Source organism: Salvelinus fontinalis, chromosome 16 (assembly GCF_029448725.1).
Source record: "Salvelinus fontinalis isolate EN_2023a chromosome 16, ASM2944872v1, whole genome shotgun sequence".
In the NCBI taxonomy this organism is placed as follows: Eukaryota; Metazoa; Chordata; class Actinopteri; order Salmoniformes; family Salmonidae; genus Salvelinus; species Salvelinus fontinalis.
In genome coordinates, this window is record NC_074680.1 from 17252700 (window position 1) to 17278931 (window position 26232).

A 26232-nucleotide genomic window follows, 5' to 3' on the forward strand; every position below is an offset into this window, starting at 1 on the left:
GAGAGAGCTAGAGAGAGAGAGAGAGAGAGAGAGAGGGGGGAGGGAAGGAACTCTGCATGGCTGTGATATTCTCTCATCTTGGATGGGGCTTTTCCTCTGGTTTTGTCCCTGTCACTGGCCACCCTGTGTCCCCAGGAGCAGGCAGCGGTGTAGCGGCGCACGGACGAGTTGTTAGCCACGGAGGGAGCAGGGGATGAATCATCCCCAACAAAGAGCTTTCGAGATGGCAGTGTGTGTTTCTGCCTGGAGGGAGGAATGCATCAGGCTTTCTCAAGCAAGCAGCAGCCTGCAGTGTGCGTCTGCTTGAGAGCCAGCCCTCCTCGACGGTGTGTGTGTGTGTATGCGTGTGTGTGTATGCGTGTGTGTGTATGCATGTGTGTATGTGCAAGAGTGTGGGGGTGTGTGTGAGGGAGTGTGTATAACAAGTGTGTGTGTGTATATGTGTGTGCTCACTCTTGCTCACAAGCCTCTTCCCTTCCTGGAGGAAAGGCTCTCCTCCTTCAGCGATCGGCAAGGTAAGGAGACTGACGGTTTTTTTTTCACTAATGAATCCCTACACACACCCTGTGTATTTCATCTGGGGAGTGGGGATGGGGGCATGGGGCAGAAAAAGGGAAAAGAGGCTTAGCTCCATTGATAATGAACAGGATAGTGTGTGTCTATGTGTGTGTGTGTGTGCGGTGTCGGCAGGCAACAGCGGTGGTGGAGGAGATGAGAGAGAGAGAGAGAGAGAGAGAGAGAGAGAGAGAGAGAGAGAGAGAGAGAGAGAGAGAGAGAGAGAGAGAGAGAGAGAGAGAGAGAGAGAGAGAGAGAGAGAGAGAACAGGATGCAGCCCAGGTGGTAATAAGGGAGAGAAGAAAAGACTGACTGAAAGGCTGCTTTCACCTGCCCGTCCACTGCACTCTCTCTCTCTCTCTCTCTCTATCCTCAGCTTCTGTTGAAATGATCTCTCAGAGTGGCTGGTGAGCAAGTAGATACTTCTGTGTTTTGACTGAGAATGAATCATGTTAAGACAATACATACAAAGCTATAGTATTTCATGCTCATTGCATGCATGCACTGAGAATAAAGGTACTCATTGTTGTCCCTATGCATCTGTCCTTATCTGGGACTGTAAGCTGACTGTAAGCTGACTGTAAGCTGACTGAGGGATCCAGCTGCTGTATGTATAGTTATGCTTACGTGGATGCCGAGGGAGGGGAACAAACTGACGAGTGTGGGATTTGTTAGATAAACATTAGCTTTCTTCTTCTGCTCTGTGACATCATGCACAAAATGTGTTCCTTTAGTGTGCCAGGATGGTTGTAATGTACTGCTACATGTTTGTACTCTGTGGAAGTGAGGATACAGAGAAGGATTTCTCAGCGAATAGCAGAGACCAAGTGGCAGACTGACAATTAACCACTCATGCCAATTTACAAGGTTTTATACTGTAGATTATATTACATTAATAGTCTACGTCAGACTCGTCTTGTTTTAAGTAATTACATCAAGGAGATAATATAATGGGATATATAGTTTTCATGGGATTGCTGGTACGATCAACAACTTGACGAATTTCTCTTTCCTGTGAACAGTGGTAAGGCATATCTCTGCTCTGGTTTATAACTGCCATAGGTTGAAACTCTAACCACAGGCCCTGAAGTGATACTGCCAATTATGCCTTAATCATACATGTTTGACTGCAGCAGTATGACATGCACCACTTACCTCTCACACCAGTAAATTAGTTGTGAGTAGTTGACCCCGTTTGACTCAGCTGAAAGGCCCCTCTGCACCTGCTGCACAGCACAGGGTTGCCTCTGTTAACTAGCAGGCTAATGGCCAGTTAGAACCATCAGACAGAGAAGCGCTGCTCTGGGACATCCTGGATCAACAGATCTATAGAGCTCAGCTTCCCCAGACCAGGGATGGTTAGGAGTGGCAGAGGCTCCACTCATAGGTGCTGGAGGATTAATTGAGGTTAATCAATAATCAGCACTCAGATAACCTTATCGGTCATTAATTAACCCTGTTCTATGGTTTGTAAGTGTATTTAATTAGTTGGTGGGGGGGGTTCTACAGATTCTAGTTAACACTACACTTTGGACACTCTTTATACCACAGCCAGCAGTAACGGACACGCCATGTGTTTGTTTCTCAGGTTTCTCATTGATATTCAAGAAGGCCAGGTAGGGTGGGAGAGAAAGAGTATGTGAGAGAAGAGTTTTATGGAGCGCACAGAGCCAGGTGGACATATGCTAGCTGAGGGTGAGTGACATGTCATACACACTCGTGACTCCTCTTCTCACGTCATTACTTTTTTGGAACCCTTTTTTTCTGTCCCTCATTTTTGTAAAAGTTCACGGTCTAGCGCTGCCTCACATTGCTGTCAAGGCGATGACAAACGAGCTGGCCTGTCTCAGGTACAGCTGGGATGGTGACAGACGGACCACATGGAGAAGCACACAGGTGCTGCCGAGACAAAGTTCCCTTACTGTACCCTTAGCATACAGCCCAGCACTGTGCCCATGTGGGCCTGCTTGAGGCAAGAGGAATGCTTGACTCACAGTCGTATCTTCCAAGAGAGGAGAGGAGAGGAGAGGAGAGGAGAGGAGAGGGGAGGGGAGGAGAGGAGAGGAGAGGAGAGGAGAGGAGAGGAGAGGAGAGGAGAGGAGAGGAGAGGAGAGGAGAGGAGAGGAGAGGAGAGGAGAGGAGAGGAGAGGAGAGGAGAGGAGAGTGGGCATTAAGAGTTTTCTGTGGCCACTGGCCATGAGATGTCAAACAATGAGGATTAGAACACGACCAAGTAAAATTAGGACAGTATGCCCTGCAGTCACACTGTGTGATGAGACAGCGCCCATACTGGGTGACGGAAGAGGAACTAAGCTGCCGCAAATTGATAACATGGAGGGAAAACATATATTTTGTAATTTTGTCCCTTTCATAGGAAGAAGGGTGTACAGTAAAGATTGCTAGGGCGGAATTCTGCATCAATAAATTACTCCCCTGAGAGGCCATTTGGCCTGTCTCATTGGACTAACCAGATAATATGTATTTATCTGCTGAGAGTCAGATTGTTTAAAGGACTGGTGGAAGCCAGTAGCATCTTTAATCAAACAGAGTGCGGGTCAGTACTGTACTTCACTTCCCTACTGCCTATAGGCCTCAGTGGAACAGTTATAAGTACTCTATATGGGGCAGCAGGTTTCCTGGCTGGTAGGAGCGTTGGGCTAGTAACCGAAAGGTTGCTGGATCGAATCCCTGAGCTGACAAGGCAGCCCCCCACACCTCTCTGATTCAACTGACTAGGTATCACCCTATGGCCGGGCGATTTGGGAGCTAGGACTTTTTAGAGCACTCATTTGGTACAGGCATGTGTCAGCAGCATCACTGGAGGCATGCAGGGGGAATAGCACATCAGGGCTTACGACTTGAGATGTGCTGTATTTACAGCGTCATTATGTCAAGGTGCTTGGGGTAGATAAGAGCTAGCTTTTACTTCACATGACTCTGTTAGTGTTTCGTCGACTCTGGCCTAGTGAAGAACTAAGCCATTTTCTCTCACACTTACTGGGCCTGGAGAATCTGTGCCAATCTAATTCAGGCAGATTGATGTATATTCTCTGTCAAGCTCCCTGTCCCCTTCTCAAATCCCTCCTATTATGGCTTGTTTACAGCCATTGAAGCCAGTCAAGGTTGACATATAAAAGACATTGACTCTCTTGGTGATGAGGAGGGATGACAACACGTGGCGAGGTTCCAACACAAAGAGAGAAGTGTACCTATTGAAATGTTGTCAGTGTCAGGCAACAATACTGACAGCCCTTGCTAAATACCCCCCCCCCCCCCCACACACACACACCTTTCTCTCTCTTTGGACTATTCCTCCACTCCATACTGTCAATATTCACCCAAAAGTTATGTGCAGTCATGCACTGTTTCTACCCTAGAAGTTAAAACAGCGCAAAGTTGTAGGATAAGGACATTTCTTAATTTCTGAAACTAATTTCTTAGTTTTCTTTTCATTGAGTGACTAAGAACATGATGGAAAAGCTTTCAGTTTTCTTTAAAACCAGAATTTCAGTTATTGATGCAGTTCTGACTTGCTTACTTAACAGGAGTTTGCAAGGGCAGATGACCTAGTTCAGTGAGTTTTGCATACTCACTTTTCCAGAATATTCTTCTGTTTTAGAGCTTTACTTGAATAAACTACAGTGTCTAATGAATGTAGTTCATGATCTAGCCCCAGGGTATACTGTACATAGCTGGCTGCTCCCAAGTGTGGTGTTTATTTGAGCTAGCGATATAACAATACGTTTTTTTGTTTTTAAATGCTGTTGTTGTACCACTAGCTCAAATAAACACCACACTTGGGAGAAGCAAGCATTAAGCACAAATGCACTTTCTTTCTTTTCATTGCAATGACCACTTTTGGATGTGTATCATTTATCTCCTATTATATGATGTACTGTGGTGTAGAGTACTGTACCCTCTCCTGTAACAGCTCATGTTATACTGAGTAATGGTAACATGATGATTGAGGCCATCAGCAAAGAAACCCCATTTCCCTCTATGAGGAAGGTCTGCCCCCAGTGACTCTACTGTCTAGCGTGCAGTCACACTCCGGCAACGAGTAACTTAGTGCAGGTTCTATAGTGTATCTCCCCTTTCATTTGCTTGCACACCACTTGCATGATATACCAGACCACTTACTAATGAAATATACATGGAGGGAGTATGTCTTTACAGTTTTTCACAATTGCTAAAACACAATTTTGCAAACTAGGCTGGTTTTATCAAAATACTTAACACAATTCACAAAACCACACACCCAAACTGCAAAATACCTCATACAGTGGGGCAAAAAAGTATTTAGTCGGCCACCAATTGTGCAAGTTCTCCCACTTAAAAAGATGAGAGAGGCCTGTAATTTTCATCATAGGTACACTTCAACTATGACAGACAAAATGAGAAAAACAAATCCAGAAAATCACATTGTAGGATTTTTAATGAATTTATTTGCAAATTATGGTGGAAAATAAATATTTGGTTACCTACAAACAAGCAAGATTTCTGTCTCTCACAGACCTGTAACTTCTTCTTTAAGAGGCTCCTCTGTCCTCCACTCGTTACCTGTATTAATGGCACCTGTTTGAACTTGTTATCAGTATAAAAGACACCTGTCCACATCCTCAAACAGTCACACTCCAAACTCCCCTATGGCCAAGACCAAAGAGCTGTCAAAGGACACCAGAAACAAAATTGTAGACCTGCACCAGGCTGGGAAGACTGAATCTGCAATAGGTAAGCAGCTTGGTTTGAAGAAATCAACAGTGGGAGCAATTATTAGGAAATGGAAGACATACAAGACCACTGATAATCTCTCTCGATCTGGGGCTCCACGCAAGATCTCACCACGTGGGGTCAAAATGATCACAAGAACGGTGAGCAAAAATCCCAGAACCACACGGGGGGACTTAGTGAATGACCTGCAGAGAGCTGGGACCAAAGTAACAAAGCCTACCATCAGTAACACACTACGCCGCCAGGGACTCAAATCCTGCAGTGCAAGATGTGTCCCCCTGCTTAAGCCAGTACATGTCCAGGCCCGTCTGAAGTTTGCTAGAGAGCATTTGGATGATCCAGAAGAAGATTGGGAGAATGTCATATGGTCAGATGAAACCAAAATATAACTTTTTGGTAAACTCAACTCGTTGTGTTTGGAGGACAAAGAATGCTGAGTTGCATCCAAAGAACACCATACCTACTGTGAAGCATGGGGGTGGAAACATCATGCTTTGGGGCTGTTTTTCTGCAAAGGGACCAGGACGACTGATCCGTGCAAAGGACAGAATGAATGGGGCCATGTATCGTGAGATTTTGAGTGAAAACCTCCTTCCATCAGCAAGGGCATTGAAGATGAAACGTGGCTGGGTCTTTCAGCATGACAATGATCCCAAACACACCGCCCGGGCAACGAAGGAGTGGCTTCGTAAGAAGCATTTCAAGGTCCTGGAGTGGCCTAGCCAGTCTCCAGATCTCAACCCCATAGAAAATCTTTGGAGGGAGTTGAAAGTCCGTGTATCCCAGCAACAGCCCCAAAACATCACTGCTCTAGAGGAGATCTGCATGGAGGAATGGGCCAAAATACCAGCAACAGTGTGTGAAAACCTTGTGAAGACTTACAGAAAACGTTTGACCTCTGTCATTGCCAACAAAGGGTATATAACAAAGTATCAAGATAAACTTTTGTTATTGACCAAATACATATTTTCCACCATAATTTGCAAATAAATTCATAAAAAATCCTACAATGTGATTTTCTGGATTTTTTTTCTTCTCGTTTTGTTTGTCATAGTTGAAGTGTGCCTATGATGAAAATTACAGGCCTCTCATCTTTTTAAGTGGGAGAACTTGCACAATTGGTGGCTGACTAAATACTTTTTTGCCCCACTGTATATTACTGCAAAATGAAGCACTGCAACCAAAACTACATATAGCAGTATCAAAATCAAACGTTTGCACAAAAAAGCACACACTTCATTCATATTACCAGATTTTTGTCTAACCAACTACACACTGTTGGGCATAATGAAAAGCACTCTCATCTTTAGTATGCTTTGCCATAATACTAAAATAGTTCAAATTGTAGAAAATTCTTCAGATGCACAGAAATATTTGCAGATACACACATGCTGTTGAAACATTTTATTTTTGATTTTTCACCAAACAAGTCAGTGCAACATATGTACAGCAGATATATTTACATTGGACTGAACAAAAATATGAAAAAGTGGAGGAAAATTATAAATTAAAAAAAACTGAAAATTGCAGAAAAAACATATAGAAAAAAGAGTCAAGAAAAATAATTAGGCAGCATCTTGCCGCACAGCTGGGTCTGGCCACAACGCCTCGTCTCACATCACAGGCCACAGCTGGGTCTGGCCACAACGCCTCGTCCACATCACAGGCAATATCTTCCCTTGCCAGACATTGAGGGAAGAAGTGCCTTGAGTGCCTTATCCATCCCTGAATCGCACCCACATCAATCTCATCACATGCCTCTTCCATAGCCTGCACAAGAGGCATGCGCACAAAGGGCTGCCGGTCGTATACCTTCCACCGCCGAAAATAACTCTTCTATGGGGTTCAGAAATGGTGAGTATGGTGGGAGGTATTGCACGAGAAATGGTGGGTGGTCAGCAAACCAGTTTTGGACTGGGGCTGCACGATGAAACCTCACGTTGTCCCATACTACAACGTACCGGGTTCTTTGATGGTCTGCATCATTCATACGCTCTGGTGGTATGAGAATGTTGTGGAGTCTGCCCAGAAATGTGAGAATATGGGCTGTGTTGTATGGTCCAAGGTTGGCATGACGGTGGACACCATGCGTATTGGAGATGGCAGCGCACATTGTGATGTTCCCACCACGTTGGCCAGGAACATCTATAATGGCTCTGTGGCCAATGACGTTTCTCCCCCTTCTTCTGGTCTTTGCTAGGTTGAACCCAGCCTCATCTATAAAGATAAACTCATGTGGGATTGCATGAGCATCCATTTCCAGTACTCCCTGAAAACAAAGAACAAAAGCAGTCAATATGGTGTTATCCAGTACACTGGGAAACAATGCTGTGTGTAGTGTACTGCAGTCAATATTGTACTTACATCCACATATGTTCGTCTGACCCTTTTGTTTCTTTGAGAGTGTCTCTCAAACGGCATTTTATAAAGTTGTTTCATTCTGATTTGGTTTCATTTGAGAATGCGAGCCAATGTGGACAGATTGACTCGTTGAATGTTGTTGAATATGGTGTTGTCTTGGATGATGTGGATTTGAATTTCTCGTAATCTGATTTAATTATTTTCCAAAACCAAGTTTACAATGGCAGCTTCCTGTACCCCGGTGAACATTTGGCCCCTTCCTCCACCATGGTTGCGTCTCTCAGTCCTTTAGAAAAACAAAAAAACTAAAATATAGGGCTTGGACAATGCAGCCTAAAGATATTTCCCCCACAGTAGAGTAAATTCTATAGGAAATTTGTGCAGTTAGTGTATGACATCAGCCATTCATGAAGTCAACAGGTGTCACCCAACTGATACACTATGACATGGGGTGTACTACAATAAATGTTGGTTACATACCTGTACTCCAGTCTAAATGTCTGGATGACACAGGCGACAGTAAAACATCTCAAGTTGGGCTGCACTCTCTGTCCAGCCTCTCGCATTGTCAGCCCATGGTTGATGACATGATCAACTAAGGTTGCTCTGATTCCAGCCTCTCGCATTGTCAGCCCATGGTTGATGACATGATCAACTAAGGTTGCTCTGATTCCAGCCTCTCGCATTGTCAGCCCATGGTTGATGACATGATCAACTAAGGTTGCTCTGATTCCAGCCTCTCGCATTGTCAGCCCATGGTGGATGACATGATCAACTAAGGTTACTCTGATTCCAGCCTCTCGCATTGTCAGCCCATGGTTGATGACATGATCAACTAAGGTTACTCTGATTCCAGCCTCTCTCATTGTCAGCCCATGGTGGATGACATGATCAACTAAGGTTACTCTGCTTCCAGCCTCTCGCATTGTCAGCCCATGGTTGATGACATGATCAACTAAGGCTCTGATTTCATTTGAAAGTTATTGTCTTCTTTGGCCATGAACTCCTCTACCAGCTCTACCCCTACCTCTCACTCTTCCTCCCCCTCTCATTCTCACCCTTCCCATACCTCTCACTCTTCCTCCCCCTCTCATTCTCACTCTCCCCCTACCTCTCACTCTTCCTCCCCCTCTCATTCTCACTCTCCCCCTACCTCTCACTCTTCCTCCCCCTCTCATTCTCACCCTCCCTCTTCCTCTTCCTCTCTCTGCAACGGCTTCCATTGTTGTTGTAAAACAAAAGGTGCTCACCTGTGGTCTTTTCATAGTGCTTACTTCCTGATTGAAGTGGTAACAATTAACCATTGAGGTGTTTGGCCAGGTGGCATGTGTATTGGCCAATTAGCTCATGTAGTGTCATTTTGAATGGCAGTGTTTTGAAATGGCAAACATGTGACTTTATGTCAGATTGTTGTGTCTTATGCAACGAACCGTGTGCAGTGCATTTAAAAAGTGCCATTTTGAATTGCAAAATGTGTGTAAAGCAGAAAATGTGTTTAGACTTTTGGAGACTTGAGAAGAGGTTTTGCTCTCTGTGTGTCAGTTTAAATAATTGTGCTGCGCATGTCATTTTAGTGTGTTAGCAATTGGAAAAAACTGTTATGTGTCATAAGAATCGAGTTTTATTACACCTTTTAAACGTTTAAATTAAAACAATAATCATCACCCTATTGCGTGTTGACTCAGCTCTGTTATTGCCACTAGAAGTGACTCTTTAGACAGGCATGGCTACTGAAGGAAAGGGCAGCATCAACCACAATCATAAACACTGCAATTGTGCCGTCCAGTCACGTCCAGCTCTTGTGTACCTTTATCCTTCCCTCAGAGTGTGTGTGTGTGTGTGTGTGTGTGTGTGTGTGTGTGTGTGTGTGTGTGTGTGTGTGTGTGTGTGTGTGTGTGTGTGTGTGTGTGTGTGTGCGTGTGCGTGTGCGTGTGTGTGTGTGTGTGCATGCGTGCGTGTCTGTGTACTGAAAAAACATACCCCTCCACCTCCACCCCCCTTGAGAGGCAATGCAGTCTCATTACACTCAAAGGGCAAAACGGGCATCATAATGAAGCTGATAGAATAGAAATCTCTGAGCCCACACCACCGCACTGCAGAGTCCAAAACAGCAGTTAAGACCTTGATGGTATCTATGCCATGGCACAGGTCTAGCTGTGTAATTCAGCCCTGGATTATTCATGCATTGACAAACACAAAAAGAGGATAACCTTCTGTCCCATCTCCCACCCACACCTCACAATTTGACACATATTTTGTGAACAACAAACGTGCGTCAGCACTCGTGGGAGAAACTGTGTCCTAAAATTGGATCACAGGAGGGCTGAACACGCTACTGATCTTAGAAGCATAGTAACCTTCATCCTCCCTTCATCAGTGCAAGTCTGCCAAAAGGGATGGAAAGACAATCAGGACAAAATAGGGAAAACATTCACTTGAGCTTGGTGGACTCACATCCAGCAAATCCAATACCTCTCGTATCTCTCTATATCTCGCTATCTCTATATCCCCTTCTAAGAATACGGTACGGGGTGCATACGCCCCCCATCACTAGTCCTGTCCTCTATGGGTCTGGATTGATGGGATAACTGAGAGGCTTGTCTGCCTGTTAAATCTGCTCACAGGGTGGTATGGCTGTTTTTAGATCTAGAGATGGGCGTTGGGTTTGAAGGCATGTTTGCGCTCTGAGGTATGTTGTTTACAGGGACACTGACACATTCTGGAATTATAGGCTGTCTGTTTTTAAAAACCAGGGTTGTAATTCATACAAATTAGAGGAGTGATTATTGATCAGACTGTACTACAAGAGTAAGTATGTTTTCTAACGTTAAGTAGGCCAGTATGCCTGGTAAAGATTTTAGCATGTGTCCCTTTGAAAAGTGATTTTGAACAATTGATGGTTCTGAACCATCAATCTTTAAAAATCAGTTGTGAAACGCATGATTGGTTCTGTGTTCATGGCAGGTATTTGGATCTATGCTATGTTTGCACATGTGTTCATGAAGTTGGAAAGAAATCAACAAGTGTAGCACAATTTAGAATGACCTCATCCTCTATGGCTTCTGATATCCTTGACAGCATGTGGCCAAGTTTTGCTTCAGCACTTTGATAGATTCAAGGCAAGCTGCTGAGGCATGGGGTCAAGTCCCTGTAGTTCAGAGGTATGTGACCAGAAACCGTTATTATAGCAACTGCAAGTTCCGCTCTGCATGCATATATATACAGTATTTTCCTATGGGCTGAAATGAAAGATATTGTTATCTGAACAGTCATAAGCTTAGTGGATTCTGAGAGGTCGATGTAAGGGCAGAAGCCTGTGATCACAACTTGTAAATCATCTACTTTTCAATTCATTTTGTTGAGAATGAATCAAGATACTGTGTTTTTATTTGTGTCTAATTACTTGGTTCTTTACTTTGTAACTCCCATTTATTCTGAAAGGAACCGCATAGAAGGGATATAGTAATGTATAATGTTGTGTTTGTAATCTGCAGTTCTGCAAAGCGATGATGCCTGATAGAGTAGCAGCACACAGCACAGAGCACTGAGAGCAGACATTCTGTTTGTGATGGTATCATCCCATTATCACTGGCACCGAATGACTGTAGTAGCTTACATTTCACTCATGAGTAAATATTGATAGATCTGATTGTACAGGAAACACAAGAGCCTTGTGTAAATATTTGGCTCAGTAGTGCCAACATCTGCAAATGCACAGTTCTGAACAGACACAGAACCAGAGAACCAGGCATATGGAGCGAAAAAAATCATGTACTTTCTGGTTATTTAAAATCTTTCTTTAATCAAACTCAAAAGACAAACACTCCTTAAAAGCCTTTTCGTGTTTTAGAGTGAAAAACAAGGTCCCCGTCTAAAATCACAGTCAGGTCTACCCTGCTCTGTGGTCCCCGCTCCATCCTCAAGCCCACCCACCCCACCTCCTGCCAGCCTCCCTCACGCTATAGTGTCCCTGTCAGAATTAAATTCCTTCCCAGCTCCACATTACGTACATAGGGAGAGCACAGAATGATACACTTATGCAACACTTAGCATATTAACCTTCTGTTTGAATTATCCTTGGAGGGGGGAGATTGGGATTGTAGAGTGTGGGAGGGGAGGCTGCCAGTGTGATGGCCTGCTGAGTTATAGAATGCCGTAGTAGTGATTTCCTAAACTCCCACTGTGTCACAATGCATCATGGCAGATGTGCCATATTCAACTGAAGGCACATTTGTTGTGTTACGTATGACAACGTCATTAGCGTGTCATGCCAGCTTGTTACAGTGGGCCACCGGCCATGTTCCCATTTGATGTTCTAACAAACATCCACCAGCTTTCAACAAAACATGTTCTCCAACAGCACTTTATCAAAGAGCAGCTCAAATGACCTATTATATTTTCAAGAAAATACGCACGCATAAATGTGGGTGAATTATATCCTAGTACAGCTAAGGACATTAGATGTAATGTAATTGATAACTGTCTTTGTGGTAGATACACATGAGAGACATGACAGCAGTGTCCTTGGCTTACACTATACCACTCCACTGTCAGTGCAGAGGGCTTTATATCTAAAGCTTGAGTGGTTACTTTCCCTACAAGCCAGAAAAATTCATGCTCCTTCACTAGCATTGGAATGGGGATGGGATTATAGTGGGTAGACTGTAGCATAGTGGGTAGACTGTTAGTGTGTTTTCCTCCCTCTAATGCTCTGAAAGCCTGTGGGCTCTGGCGAGGCCGACTGTGTGCTCGTCAGTAAAAGGGCACAGAGAATGAAACAGCCTTAATTGACCAGATATCCTTCATTACACACAGGCTTACAAACCCAATGCACTCTGTCCCCCTAAGACAAGTTCTAAAGCACAAAGGCCAGTGACAGACAGAAAGCCAGTCTGGAAGATGGAAAATGTTTTTTAGACAGATAGATTTGAGTTTATTCACTTGTATTTTGATTTCTGGGAACGTACTGAATCGGATGATTGCTTAGTCACTTCGGCGTACACATTGATGGATAATAAACTGTTCATAGATTAAAGGAGCTGTAAGTGACTTTATCAATGGTATTAACAGTACAGTAGATGTTAAGTGTGCTGCAGATTTAGAAACATGTTATATATATTTCTTGTCTATGCAGGGCCATCTTGAATTTGGCAAGCTGTCACTTTTCTGGACCTGACCATGTTTCGTAAGAAGAAAAAGAAGAGGCCAGAGATCTCAGCACCAAAGAACTTTGAGCACCGGGTGCACACCTCTTTTGACGCTAAACGAGGCTGCTTCGTGGGCCTGCCAACCCAATGGCACAGTTTGATAGAGAACCTCCGCAGGCCCAAGCCTATGGTGGACCCCTCCCGGATCACCCCAGTTGAGCTCAATCCAAAGAAGGTACTGGGCCTTATTCTCAGCTCAACTGGCTGTATGCACTGGGTGTCTTTTTCTCTTGATGTATTTTCCAACAGATTAAAAAGAGTTGAAAATGTATAGGATTTTATTTCTGAGAATATTCCAGTATTAGTGAGCCTCAAAGCCCTCCATCAAAAGCATTTATAGCAGAGGCTTTCTTACTACAGTACAGAGTCCTGTACTGCAGCAGAGCACTGTGGTGGTCAACACTTTGCTGTTCTCCCTGTCATATTGCTTTCTTATCTATCACAGGGCTCAGCTAATGACCCTGCTGTGTACACTGACTGTACAACATGAATCCTTGGAGGGCACCAAGATTTATTACTCAATGCAGGCAATTAATAACGATCCATGGTGCCTTCCCACAGAAGTCACGCTGAGGAATAGAAAGTGCAGGTACAGCAGTGGAAATGCTAGTGAGCGATAAAGCCTGCAAATCTAAAGATTTCTGCGCTAGACTGAATGCTCGTGCCGATATGCCCCTTAGAAAAACATAACACATTTTCATTACCACCAGTGGATAAGTTTGAGCTTTGCGTTTCAGAATCTCCTTGTCAGTTTATGAAGCAGAGTCATGGTTTTAATGGGATCATCAGGATTGGATTGGTAGTACAGAGGAGTCTTGTGTTCTGTAAATGATGTAGCCTGTATGGCAGAGGCAAAGGTTGGAGAGGTTACATGAAACATGATCACATTTGCTACATTTGAACAATAGTGATGCATTCTGTCCTTTGTAAAGGGTTTGCAGTGGGATGTGAATTAGTCTTCACGTGCGTAGATCTACACGCATGAGTGCGCTGGGTGGAGTCAGACATTTTAGAGCAACGTGCACCTTTGGGTAACCTGATACCTCACCCATCCCAAATAGCAACATTCATCAAGGGGTGACAGAGGTTTTCTTGTTTTCTTCTCATTTCTTGTGAAAGCAAAAGAAAGTCTGTCTTGTCTTGTCTTCCCCTGCTGGCAAGTTGGCTAAACATTGCAAGTTAGCTAGCCTTTTAGCTTCCCACATCTCATGTGATATAATCGGATTTATAATTAAATAACATGGCCTGTCAAATATTCTTATACTTGCCAGTGTAACCTACAACAATATCCCAATTTGATATGCTGCTTCAATGTATTCACTCCCATATCATCTAAAAATATCATGTCATACTTTTTTAGTCACAGAGAAGAAGAAACAAGCACTGCTTTTACATTTTCAAATAGCCTAGAATAAAGTTATCACTTCTAAACAAAATACATTTTTGTGGGGATTCTAATAAGCCTTTAATGTTGTTTGGTTTATTGTTTGAATAGTGGCTGAGATTATATGTACTTATCAATGCAAAATAGGTTACTTTGATACATAGTCTATAGATCAGATCAACAAACCATGCGAGCTTCAACGCTGCCCCCATGGCTACGCGAGGAATGATACAGCGCTTTACAATTTTAATGTGGTGTGGCACGGGAGTACGTAGAATGTCTGAACACACTACACGGAGCCACCCCTTTTGTGACAAAAAAAATGACATTGTGACACTGGGTCTGTCTTCATAGGGTATACATAGGCCTTAAGCCACCTGTGCAGCTGTGAAAGCAGACTAGAGCACCATACCAAAGACAGAAGCATGGAAGACTCTCACAACAGTGAACATGACTTTTCTTTACCCAGAGATTGAGTAATCAGCCAATGGGCCTATTCTCTGATATGTTAAACTGAAGGGCCTTCTGCCAATGCATTTTTAAGTCTGTGTCATCTTGTTCTGTCAAGGCAAGTTAATGCTCTTTCTCTGGGTGCTGCTAGATATTTTACTTGTCAGAAAGAATCTGTCAGTTTTTACCGTTTTTATACAACCCACATTACAAAATAGAAGCGCCTGCATACAGGCCAAAATACGAAATCACCATCTATGCTACAAAATAAACATGCAATATGTAGATATGTCCTTCCAACATATTGCCAGCAAAACTAACTGGGAAAACGAGTTAAGTCTGGATTTTTGAAGAATGCCAAAACTTCCCTTTCAGACTCAGAGTTCTAAAAATAATCTTCCAGTGACAGTTGTGTCACCCTCTTTATTCCACACCCAAATGCACAGGCCTCTCAGTATGTTATGATCATTCCAGTCAATGTGGTTGGCTGAACATAACTGCTCTCCTTTCAGACCATTGTGCGTGGGAGTATGATTGGCCATGGAGACTACATCTCAGCCATGATCTCCGACATGAGCAGGCTGTCCGTGACCAGCTCCAACTCCCTGAGGAAGAGCAGCCCTTCAGGCAGGAAGAGGGCCCAGTCCCTTGGCAGGCTGGGGGAGGTGAAGGAGGGGGACACCTACCAGTATGAAGACCTGGGAGAGGATGACATAGAGCAGCAGCAGTGGAGGGACAGGGCTCATAACATCCACAGTGAGAGTGGGATGCCCCAAATGGGCATGAAGAAGAGCATCACCCTGCAGCCCAACGGGGATCTTCCCAGGGCTAAGTCCACCTACGAGGTGAGTGTCAGCTCTCTGGAGGGACCCCCGGTTCCATCCCAGCCCATACAGGTGCCTATTAAGGGGGCTTATATTAGCTGTGAGGTGGGCAGTCCCACAGAGAGACTGATGGTGAGGAGAGACTTCCAGGTGCCAAGGGTTATGCCACACAACCAGAGGCCCTTCTCATGCTTCTACAACCCAGCCATGGCTGTCCAGCAGCCCCATCCTGACCATGGGCGTCACCCCCCTCCGGAGTACCGCACCAACCTCTACATCCACTCCCACAACAGCCCTAGCAGACCATACTCCTCCTACGACCTGAAGGTAAGCATGTCACTTCATCATTATCTCTCATCTATATTTGGACATTGTCATAGCTTAGCTGATGTAATCAACTATGATATATTATTCACAGTCATACGTCAACCAATTTCTCAATTGCTCAATTAATGCTGTTGTTTTTTCCGAGGTGCTAAAATGTGATTTGTGACTTTATTGCTTGAATGTGCTTGTAAACGTTGAGAGATGCTATCTTTAGCAAGATCTCAAGGGTACTTTGAGGTACCTACAGGTGTAGGATCTTAAATTGACCTATATTATCACAGCAAAATAATCCTGCAGCAACAGGATTTGAACGTTAAGTCCATAGTGTTGCTTGATCGGTGGTTAGGCTATTCACTGGTCAAAAGGAGGCTTTATGAAAAGAGCAAAAATTCTCAGCAACAAAATAGTGATCAAATTAAGATCCTATATCTGTATGGCCTTTTAGCAAGGGGCGTACCAGGTGAAGTGAATGCATAGTGTGAGAGTAAAGCACTGTTATTTACATCCAGTAATAAAGCAGGGGAGGGACCTTGGGAAGACAGCCAACTCTCTCTCTCTCTCTTACTCTCTCATCATCCAGGCAGAGTCAGCTCTGAGGCACCACCAGTCAGGCTTCCTACACAGCACCCCCAGCAGTCCCTTCATGAGTGGCATCAGACCCCACAGGACGGTGCGCTCCTCAGCCAGCTACACCCTGGGACTGTCTCCCAACATGGGCCTGAGACTCAATGGCCCTGACCCCTTTTTGAGACACTCAGGCTGCCCTAATGCTCCCTTCCCCAGGCAGGACAGCCCCTCCCAGCCTCGGCCCTCCCCCACCGGCTCCCTGGCCACCAGCCCCCCAGGCACATGCTCCCCTGCTTTCAGACCCCCTCAGCACCCCCAGAGGCCGCCACCAGACCCACCCAAGGTGACCCATGAACAGTTTAAGGCTGCCCTGCAGATGGTGGTAGACAAGGGGGACCCTCGGTCGTACCTGGAGAACTTTGTGAAGATTGGCGAAGGTTCGACGGGGGTGGTGTGTATTGCTTGGGAGAAACACAGCGGCAGGCAGGTGGCCGTGAAGATGATGGACCTGCGGAGACAACAGCGAAGAGAGCTGCTTTTCAATGAGGTATGAAGACCTCCAGCCAACACCATCCTCAATGACCCCCAAAACCCTCACAACAACACCGCAAATCACCAATAAATCACGTTGGATACATCATATACATACAGTACCAGTCAACCGTTTGGACACACCTACTCATTCCAGGGTTTTTCTTTGCTTTGAAAATTTTCTACATTGCAGAATAATAGCGAAGACATGAAATAACACATATGGAATCATGTAGTAACCAAAAAAGTTTAACAAATCAAAATATATTTTATATTTGAGATACTTCAAAGTAGCCACCCTTTGCTTTGATGCAAGATTTGCACACTCTTGGCATTCTCTCAACCAGCTTCATGAGGTAGTCACCTGGAATGCATTTAAATTAACAGGTGTGCCTTGTTAAAAGTTAATTTGTGGAATTTCTTTCCTTCTTAAAATGCGTTTGAGCCAATCAGTTGTGTCGTAACAAGGTAGGGGTGGTATATACCGAAGATATCCCTGTTTGGTAATATAACAAGTCCATATTATGTCTAGAACAGCTCAAATAAGCAAAGAGAAATGACAGTCCATCATTACTTTAAGACATGAAGATCAGTCAATAAGGAACATTTCAAGAACTTTGAAAGTTTCTTCAAGTGCAGTCGCAAAAACCACCAGTGTTATTATGAAACTGGCTCTTATGAGGACCGCCACAGGAAAGGAAGACCCAGAGTTACCTTTGCTGCAGAGGATAAGTTCATAACAGAATTAACAGAAATTTCAGCCCAATTAAATGCTTCACAGAGTTCAAGTAACAGACACATCTCAACATCAGCTGTTCAGAGGAGACTGTGTGAATCAGGCCTTCATGGTCTAATTGCTGCAAGGAAACTACTACTAAAGGACACCAATAAGAAAAGACTTGCTTGGGCCAAGAAACACGAGCAATGGACAATAGACCGGTGGAAATCTGTCCTTTGGTCTGATGAGTCCAAATTTTAGATTTTTGGTTCCAACCGCCGTCTCTTTGTGAGAAACAGAGTAGGTGAACGGATGATCTCCGCATGTGTGGTTCCAACCATGAAGCATGGAGGACGTGGTGTGATTGTGTGGGGGTGCTTTGCTGGTGACACTGTCAGTGATTTATTTAGAATTCAAGGCACACTTAACCAGTATGGCTACCACAGCATTCTGCAGCGATACACAATCCCATTTTAGTGGGACCATAATTTGTTTTTCAACCGGACAATGACCCAACACACCTCCAGGCTGTGTAAGGGCTATTTGACAAAGAACGAGATTGATGGAGTGCTGCATCAGATGACCTGGCCTCCACAATCATGCGACCTCAACCCAATTGAGATGGTTTGGGATGAGTTGGAACGTAGAGTGAAGGAAAAGCAGCCAACAAGTTCTCAGCATATGTGGGAACTCCTTCAAGACTGTTGAAACTGGTTGAGAGAATGCTAATTTGGCTAATTTGATGCATCTCACATATAAAATATATTTTGATTTGTTTTTGGTTACTACATGTGTTATTTTATAGTTTTGATGTCTTCACTATTATTCTATAGTGAAGACATCAAATTAAGAGAAACCCTTGAATGAATAGGTGTGTCCAAACTTTTGAATCGTGCTGTATATCCTATCTTAATTTGATCTCTCTGTTGTCGCAGAAAATATCCCTTCACAGCAGGAAATGCACATTGTAATGTATTCAAGATTTTAAAACGTTTCTAAAGTTTATAATTTACATTTTAAAATGTCAGACTTGATTTATTCTAACAAGAAAATTATCACCCCCTACAAAAATGTCCATTAATTATAATCCACATAATAATTCACATTTCCTGTTGCTGCAGGATTATTTTCTGGTTGTGAGAAACTGGTCAAATTAAGATACTATATCTGTAACAGAGCCCACCTGTTATCAATTGAAACTGCGGGGGCACATGCCCCCTTAGATCCAGCTAGTCCTTATTTTGCCCATCAGTTAGTTATTGTCCCTGACAATACTACACAAAGATCCTATTTTGCCCATCAGTGCCCTCTTGAAATCATCAGTAACATTATGTGACACCTCTGTTATCAACTGTATGTGTTTGTCCAGGTGGTGATCATGAGGGACTACCAGCACAGGAACGTGGTGGAGATGTTTAAGAGTGCCCTGGTGGAGGAGGAGCTCTGGGTCATCATGGAGTACATAGAGGGTGGAGCACTAACCAACATCGTGTCTGAGACCAGGTATGGAGACACAGCACAGACCTACCTACTCCCCCATAAACAATTGGGGGCAAATTGTATTGAAGGAACAATGAAAAGTAAAATATAGTCATTTTCAAGAGACAAGAATTCAAAGACTTGTGTGACAGAATGATAAAGCAAAATTCGAGTCATGTCTTCAGTACCTATTTTCACCATTATGTGGTAGTGTGCTACTGACTGCTTAAGGGGACAGGCACCTAAGCACAGTTGCTTTCATTCTCACTGATACTAGAGCAAAACACTGTGTCCTCCTATGGGAAACTATAATCTGATAACATAATTAGATTTGTGCATGTTGAAATGACGTGATTAATTTAATTTGATCCAAAAACACGATTCAATCTATGCTCCCATGCTGTTAAATATATCAGAAACTGTATGCATAAACAAATTGTCAATGCATATTAACACTACCTGTCAATGTATTTTAAATTCCAAACTGAAAGTTGACACATTCTCACTACATAGATAGGAGTTGACCCCAAAACCAGGTATCTAGAGACATGGGGACAGAGTGCATTTCTATCTAGCCAGCTGACATATTAAAATGGTCCAGATGGAGTCAGTAATTTTCATTGGTTGTCAGAACCCAAGATTAGTATTTGTTTTGATTGAACTGTCTGGAATAAAACCCCTTTGCTAAAATATACCTCCTTTATACTCCAATCCATCCCAAAATAAGTATTGAAAACAATCAATATCTTTCTGGAAGCCTTAAAGGAACAATCTGCGATTGCTACTTACATTTTTTAACTTTTAAATGAATTATATATACCTATTGATTCTTTAAGAATATAACTAAGAATCTAACTTAGAAAGAGCATAGTTCAACTGTCGTACCCCATCAGAACCCAAAATCTAAGCTTGTTTTACTCCATTTATTTGTCAAAATTATATTTCTAACAAACATTGTATAGCCTCAGAACATGGTCAAAACTATAATTTTTTATATCATGGATGGTCAGTCCTTGCATGCATAGCTCTGTCTATGAATTTGAGGGCTCCAGACCCATCCCTCAGCTATTTACCAGAACAGTGGTGTTCAGGAGTGGTGTTCACCAGCCTGATTTGTCATTTGAACTGCAGATGTGTGCTAAGGTATTTACTGAGGAGTTTCTGAAACACAGTTCTTCAATGTTCAAAATCTCCTAGTCTTTATATTCAAAATGCATAAACGTGATACTCTGAATGCACATAGTCATCTGAACCTCACCTATGCCACCATTAATTTATAGCATCACCTGGGTGACACAACAACAGCCATTTTGCAGTGCAGTTTTGAGTGTTGTGTGTATCTGTGTCACTCCCCCATGCAGGCTGAGTGAGGAGCAGATAGCCACAGTGTGTGAGGCTGTGCTGCAAGCCCTGGCCTACCTTCACTCCCAGGGAGTCATCCACAGGGACATCAAGAGTGACTCCATACTGCTAACACTGGATGGGAGGGTAAGTCTTTTGAATTCATTTGAGAGAGAACACACCTGTTTATGTATTCATAACTGTTGATAATTGAATTGTAATGCTCCTGTCCTGTACAGATCAAGCTGTCAGACTTTGGGTTCTGTGCACAGATCAGTAAGGACATTCCCAAGAGGAAGTCTTTAGTAGGAACACCATACTGGATGGCTCCAGAGGTCATTTCTAAATCTCCATACAGCACTGAGGTGAGAAAGAAGATATTTAAAACTACTCTGTATCATGGGGCAAAAAAGTATTTAGTCAGCCACCAATTGTGCAAGTTCTCCCACTTAAAAAGATGAGAGGCCTGTAATTTTCATCATAGGCACACTTCAACTATGACAGACAAAATGAGAAGAAAAAAAATCCAGAAAATCACATTGTAGGATTTTTTATGAATTTATTTGCAAATTATGGTGGAAAATAAGTATTTGGTCACCTACAAACAAGCAAGATTTCTGGCTCTCACAGACCTGTAACTTCTTCTTTAATCGGCTCCTCTGTCCTCCACTCGTTATCTGTATTAATGGCACCTGTTTGAACTTGTTATCAGTATAAAAGACATCTGTCCATAACCTCAAACAGTCACACTCCAAACTCCACTATGGCCAAGACCAAAAGGATTGGTGTCAAAGGATTGGTGTCAACTGTGGGAGCAATTATTAGGAAATGGAAGACATACAAGACCACTGATAATCTCCCCGATCTGGGGCTCCACGCAAGATCTCACCCCGTGGGGTCAACATGATCACAAGAACGGTGAGCAAAAATCCCAGAACCACACGGGGGGACCTAGTGAATGACCTGCAGAGAGCTGGGACCAAAGTAACAAAGCCTACCATCAGTAACACACTACGCCGCCAGGGACTCAAATCCTGCAATGCCAGACGTGTCCCCCTGCTTAAGCCAGTACATGTCCAGGCCCGTCTGAAGTTTGCTAGAGAGCATTTGGATGATCCAGAAGAAGATTGGGAGAATGTCATATGGTCAGATGAAACCAAAATTGAACTTTTTGGTAAAAACTCAACTCATCATGTGTGGAGGACAAAGAATGCTAAGTTGCATCCAAAGAACACCATACCTACTGTGAAGCATGGGGGTGTAAACATCATGCTTTGGGGCTGTTTTTCTGCAAAGGGACCAGGACGACTGATCCGTGTAAAGGAAAGAATGAATGGGGCCATGTATCGTGAGATATTGAGTGAAAACCTCCTTCCATCAGCAAGGGCATTGAAGATGAAACGTGGCTGGGTCTTTCAGCATGACAATGATCCCAAACACACCACCCGGGCAACGAAGGAGTGGCTTCGTAAGAAGCATTTCAAGGTCCTGGAGTGGCCTAGCCAGTCTCCAGATCTCAACCCCATAGAAAATCTTTGGAGGGAGTTGAAAGTCCATGTATCCCAGCAACAGCCCCAAAACATCACTGCTCTAGAGGAGATCTGCATGGAGGAATGGGCCAAAATACCAGCAACAATGTGTGAAAACCTTGTGAAGACTTACAGAAAACGTTTGACCTCTGTCATTGCCAATAAAGGGTATATAACAAAGTATTGAGATAAACGTTTCTTATTGACCAAATACTTATTTTCCACCATAATTTGCAAATAAATTCATAAAAGATCCTACAATGTGATTTTCTGGATTTTTCTTTCTCATTTTGTCTGTCATAGTTGAAGTGTACCTATGATGAAAATTACAGGCCTCTCATCTTTTTAAGTGGGAGAACTTGCACAATTGGTGGCTGACTAAATACTTTTTTGCCCCACTGTATATTACTGCATACTAGCTGTGTCCAAAAAATTCTCACGATGTCCAGTATTCATGTGCATGTCAACACTGCTGATATACAATATACTGTATACTGGTTTGTTGTGTCTGTCAGGTGGATGTGTGGTCTCTGGGCATCATGGTAGTTGAGATGGTGGATGGAGAGCCCCCCTACTTCAGTGAGACCCCCATTGCAGCCATGAGAAGACTGAGGGATGAGCCAGCTCCCACCGTACGGAACACAACCCAGGTCAGAGGTCAAACAGAACACATACAGTACATAGAGGGATACTCTCTTACACATGCACAGAAACACACACACACACACATCTTCTCTATTTCAACATGTCTGCTGAATTAGCTTGGACTTTACACTATAGGTATCCCCGGTGTTGAAAGACTTCCTGAACCGTATGTTGACCCGGGACCCAGTGGAGAGGGCCAGCGCCACAGACCTGCTAGAACACCCCTTCCTCCTGCAGAGCGGCTCCCCGCAGTGCTTGGTGCCCCTGGTGGAGCAGTACCGCAAGCGCATGTCTCACTGCTGATCCCATGGTGGACCCTGATCCCTGATTACTACTGTACCCACCCTGAGTGTGATCTGCCCAGGCCCAACCCACCCAGTACCCATCCCAGTGTGGGAGCAGCACCAGAGAGCAGATCCAGACCCAGAGATCCTGGTGCTGTTACAGAGCTCATGGCATCAGGCCTGTAGGCTTGGTAAACAATGGCACAGCATGGGCCTAGAGACCTACAGTAAGAAGCACTTTATCAAAGAGTTGGTGTAGTGAAACAGTAGCATGCAAACAAACAGTATGCCTAACTCATTTCAACAACGTCTGGTTCTACCTGTGATAGACAACATCCAATGGGATTCCTCCCGACACAACACCAATCTAGCATTGGTGCATTATATACAGACTTGAAATCCAAGGGAACTGTAAACTGCATTGTGAACTTTTACTGTAATTGAGCAGTTTCCCATCGTAGTGTTTGGATAATAGTGAATTTTCAGCTTGTGCTATACTCAAGGTATGGTAGCTCATGACTTGGAGAGAAGCTTGATGTTACATACCTCTACAACCATATGGGACACTGACTGAAGTTCACTTTGTCAGTAAACAATTTGCATGGCCAAATGAAGGCAGACCTGGCCTGATCAGAATGTTTAAAACATGCTACTAAGAGATGACATGAGAGACCTGCTGCCAGTATCACCATGACAAATGTGTAGATGAGGGGATGGCTGTTTGTTTTTATTGTGCTCAAGGAATCATGTTCCTTTTAATATTTATTCTATTTTGCTTTTCCCGAAAAGTGTTGTGAATGGTTTGTAACGTGAAATTGCAAATAAGTTTTCAGTTTAGAATATCAACTTGAAATGTAGCAGATGAACAAATAATGTAAATACATCCTGTATATTAGGACTTACTTGCAGAGCCACTGTACTTACACTACCGTTCAAAAGTTTGGGGTCACTTAGAAATGTCCTTGTTTTCCATGAAAACATACATGAAATGAGTTGCAAAACGAATAGGAAATACAGTCAAGACGTTGACAAGGTTATAAATAATGATTTTTAATTGAAATGATAATTGTGTCCTTCAAACTTTGCTTTCATCAAAGAATCCTCTTTTTGCAGCAATTACAGCCTTGCAGACCTTTGGCATTCCAGTTGTCAATTTGTTGAGGTAATCTGAAGAAATGTCACCCCATGCTTCCTGAAGCACCTCCCACAAGTTGGATTGGCTTGATGGGCACTTCTTATGTACCATACGGTCAAGTTGCTCCCACAACAGCTCAATAGGGTTGAGATCAGGTGACTGTGCTGGCCACTCCATTATAGACAGAATACCAGCTGACTTCTTCTTCCCTAAATAGTTCTTGCATAGTATAGAGCTGTGCTTTGGGTCATTGTCCTGTTCTAGGAGGAAATTGGCTCCAATTAAGCGCCGTCCACAGGGTATGGCATGGCGTTGCAAAATGGAGTCATAGCCTTCCTTCTTCAAGATCCCTTTTACCCTGTAGAAATCTCTCACTTTACCACCACCAAAGCACCCCCAGACCAACACATTGCCTCCACCATGCTTGACAGATGGCGTCAAGCACTCCTCCAGTATCTTTTCCTTTTTTCTGTGTTTCACGAATGTTCTTCTTTGTGATCCGAACACCTCAAACTTAGATTAGTTTGTCCATAACACTTTTTTCCAATCTTTCTCTGTCTAGTGTCTGTGTTCTTTTGCCCATCTTAATCTTTTCTTTTTATTGGCCAGTCTGAGATATGGCTTTTTTTTGCAACTCTGCCTAGAAGGCCAGCATTCCGGACTCGCCTCTTCACTGTTGACATTGAGACTGGTGTTTTGCGGGTACTATTTAATGAAGCTGCCAGGTGAGGACTTGTGAGGCATCTGTTTCTCAAACTAGACACTCTAATGTACTTGTCCTCTTGTTCAGTTGTGCACCGGGGCCTCCCAGTTCTCTTTCTATTCTGGTTAGAGACAGTTTTCTCTGTTCTGTGAAGGGAGTAGTACACAGCGTTGATGAGATCTTCAGTTTCTTGGCAATTTCTCCCATGGAATAGCCTTTATTTCTCAGAACAAGAATAGACTGACGAGTTTCAGAAGAAAGTTATTTGTTTCTGGCCATTTTGAGCCTGTAATCGAACCCACAAATGCTGATGGTCCAGATACTCAACTAGTCTAAAGAAGGCCAGTTTTATTGCATCTTTAAATCATAACAGTTTTCAGCTGTGCTAACATAATTGCAAAAGGGTTTTCTAATGATCAATTAGCCTTTTAAAATGATAAACTTGGATTAGCTAACACAACGTGCCATTGGAACACAGGAGTGATAGTTGCTGATAATGGGCCTCTGTACGCCTATGTAGATATTCCATAAAAAATATGCCATTTCCAGCTACAATAGTCATTTACAACATTAACAATGTCTACATTGTATTTCTGATCAATTTGATGTTATTTTAATGGACAAAAAAAGTGTTTTTCTTTCAAAAAATGACATTTCTAAGTGGCCCCAAACTTTTGAACGGTAGTGTATATGGTATGAATTTAACTTAATTTTTTAAAGTGTGTGTTTATGCCTGGATGCTGTTTTAGTGTTTGCCTCAACCATCCCTTCCACTCTGTTGCAACCAACTTTTAACTACAGAATGTGTGTGTTGCTACAGAAAATGTATGCGTGACAGCATTTGCATTGGTTTGCAAAGATAAAGCACACAGGCTTGGCATGTGATGCTGAAGAACGTCCACCAGCTGAGAACACCTTGCACATTCTCTTTGTATTCTTACCAGTGGTACAATATATGTAATGTATTTGTATTTCTATGTAGGACATTTATGACATTTTGTAAAAATCAATAAATAATACATATTAACTCTTGATCATGATCAACTAATCACTGCTATTTATCAACTAATCACTGCTATTTATCAACTAACCACTGCTATTTTGTTCCAATTGAGTTTGATGTTTAATGTCCCCTTTCACACAATAGCATCTTTCTCTGTCTCGCTCTCTCTCTGTACTCTACTACAAAGATTATATAAAATGCAGAAATTAGAATTCTGTCACATTTGGAAATATTTGTATAAATGTATTACAATTCATATAGCATAGCCTGTGCATATTAACAACATGATTCATTATAAATAAGTATACATTATAATTAGAATATACACTACATATTTCAATAATAGTGTAATATATTATTATTTTGTCAGATAAAAGCGACATTGCCATTATTACGACTTGTGCAAATAGCACATGATTTGAATCTACAGACAAAGCCATACTGTTTGAACATGTGGA

At 43.0% G+C, this 26232-nt stretch overlaps 1 protein-coding gene across 2 annotated transcripts; it reads left to right on the forward strand.

The window, feature by feature from the left end:
- Positions 1-25803, forward strand: LOC129812731 (serine/threonine-protein kinase PAK 6-like). 2 transcript variants are annotated; one of them, XM_055864555.1, is made up of 9 exons: positions 1-515; positions 12782-13029; positions 15201-15839; positions 16420-16953; positions 19025-19158; positions 20496-20622; positions 20715-20840; positions 22520-22654; positions 22785-25803. In XM_055864555.1, exons 2-9 carry the CDS (start codon positions 12826-12828, stop codon positions 22950-22952), a joined length of 2067 nt encoding a protein of 688 aa, XP_055720530.1. In that variant the 5' UTR covers positions 1-515; positions 12782-12825; the 3' UTR covers positions 22953-25803. The 2 variants fall into 2 exon arrangements, with proteins under 2 accessions (XP_055720530.1, XP_055720531.1); XM_055864556.1 differs by lacking the exon at positions 12782-13029.
- The last annotated feature ends 429 nt before the right edge of the window (positions 25804-26232 follow it).

Coding starts and splice junctions, on each gene's coding strand:
- LOC129812731 (XM_055864555.1), top strand. CDS start 12,826: ATGTTTCGTAAGAAGAAAAAGAAGAGGCCAGAGATCTCAGCACCAAAG. Junction 19,159..20,495: donor AACATCGTGTCTGAGACCAG/GTATGGAGACAC, acceptor TCCCCCATGCAG/GCTGAGTGAGGAGCAGATAG. Junction 22,655..22,784: donor CCGTACGGAACACAACCCAG/GTCAGAGGTCAA, acceptor TTTACACTATAG/GTATCCCCGGTGTTGAAAGA.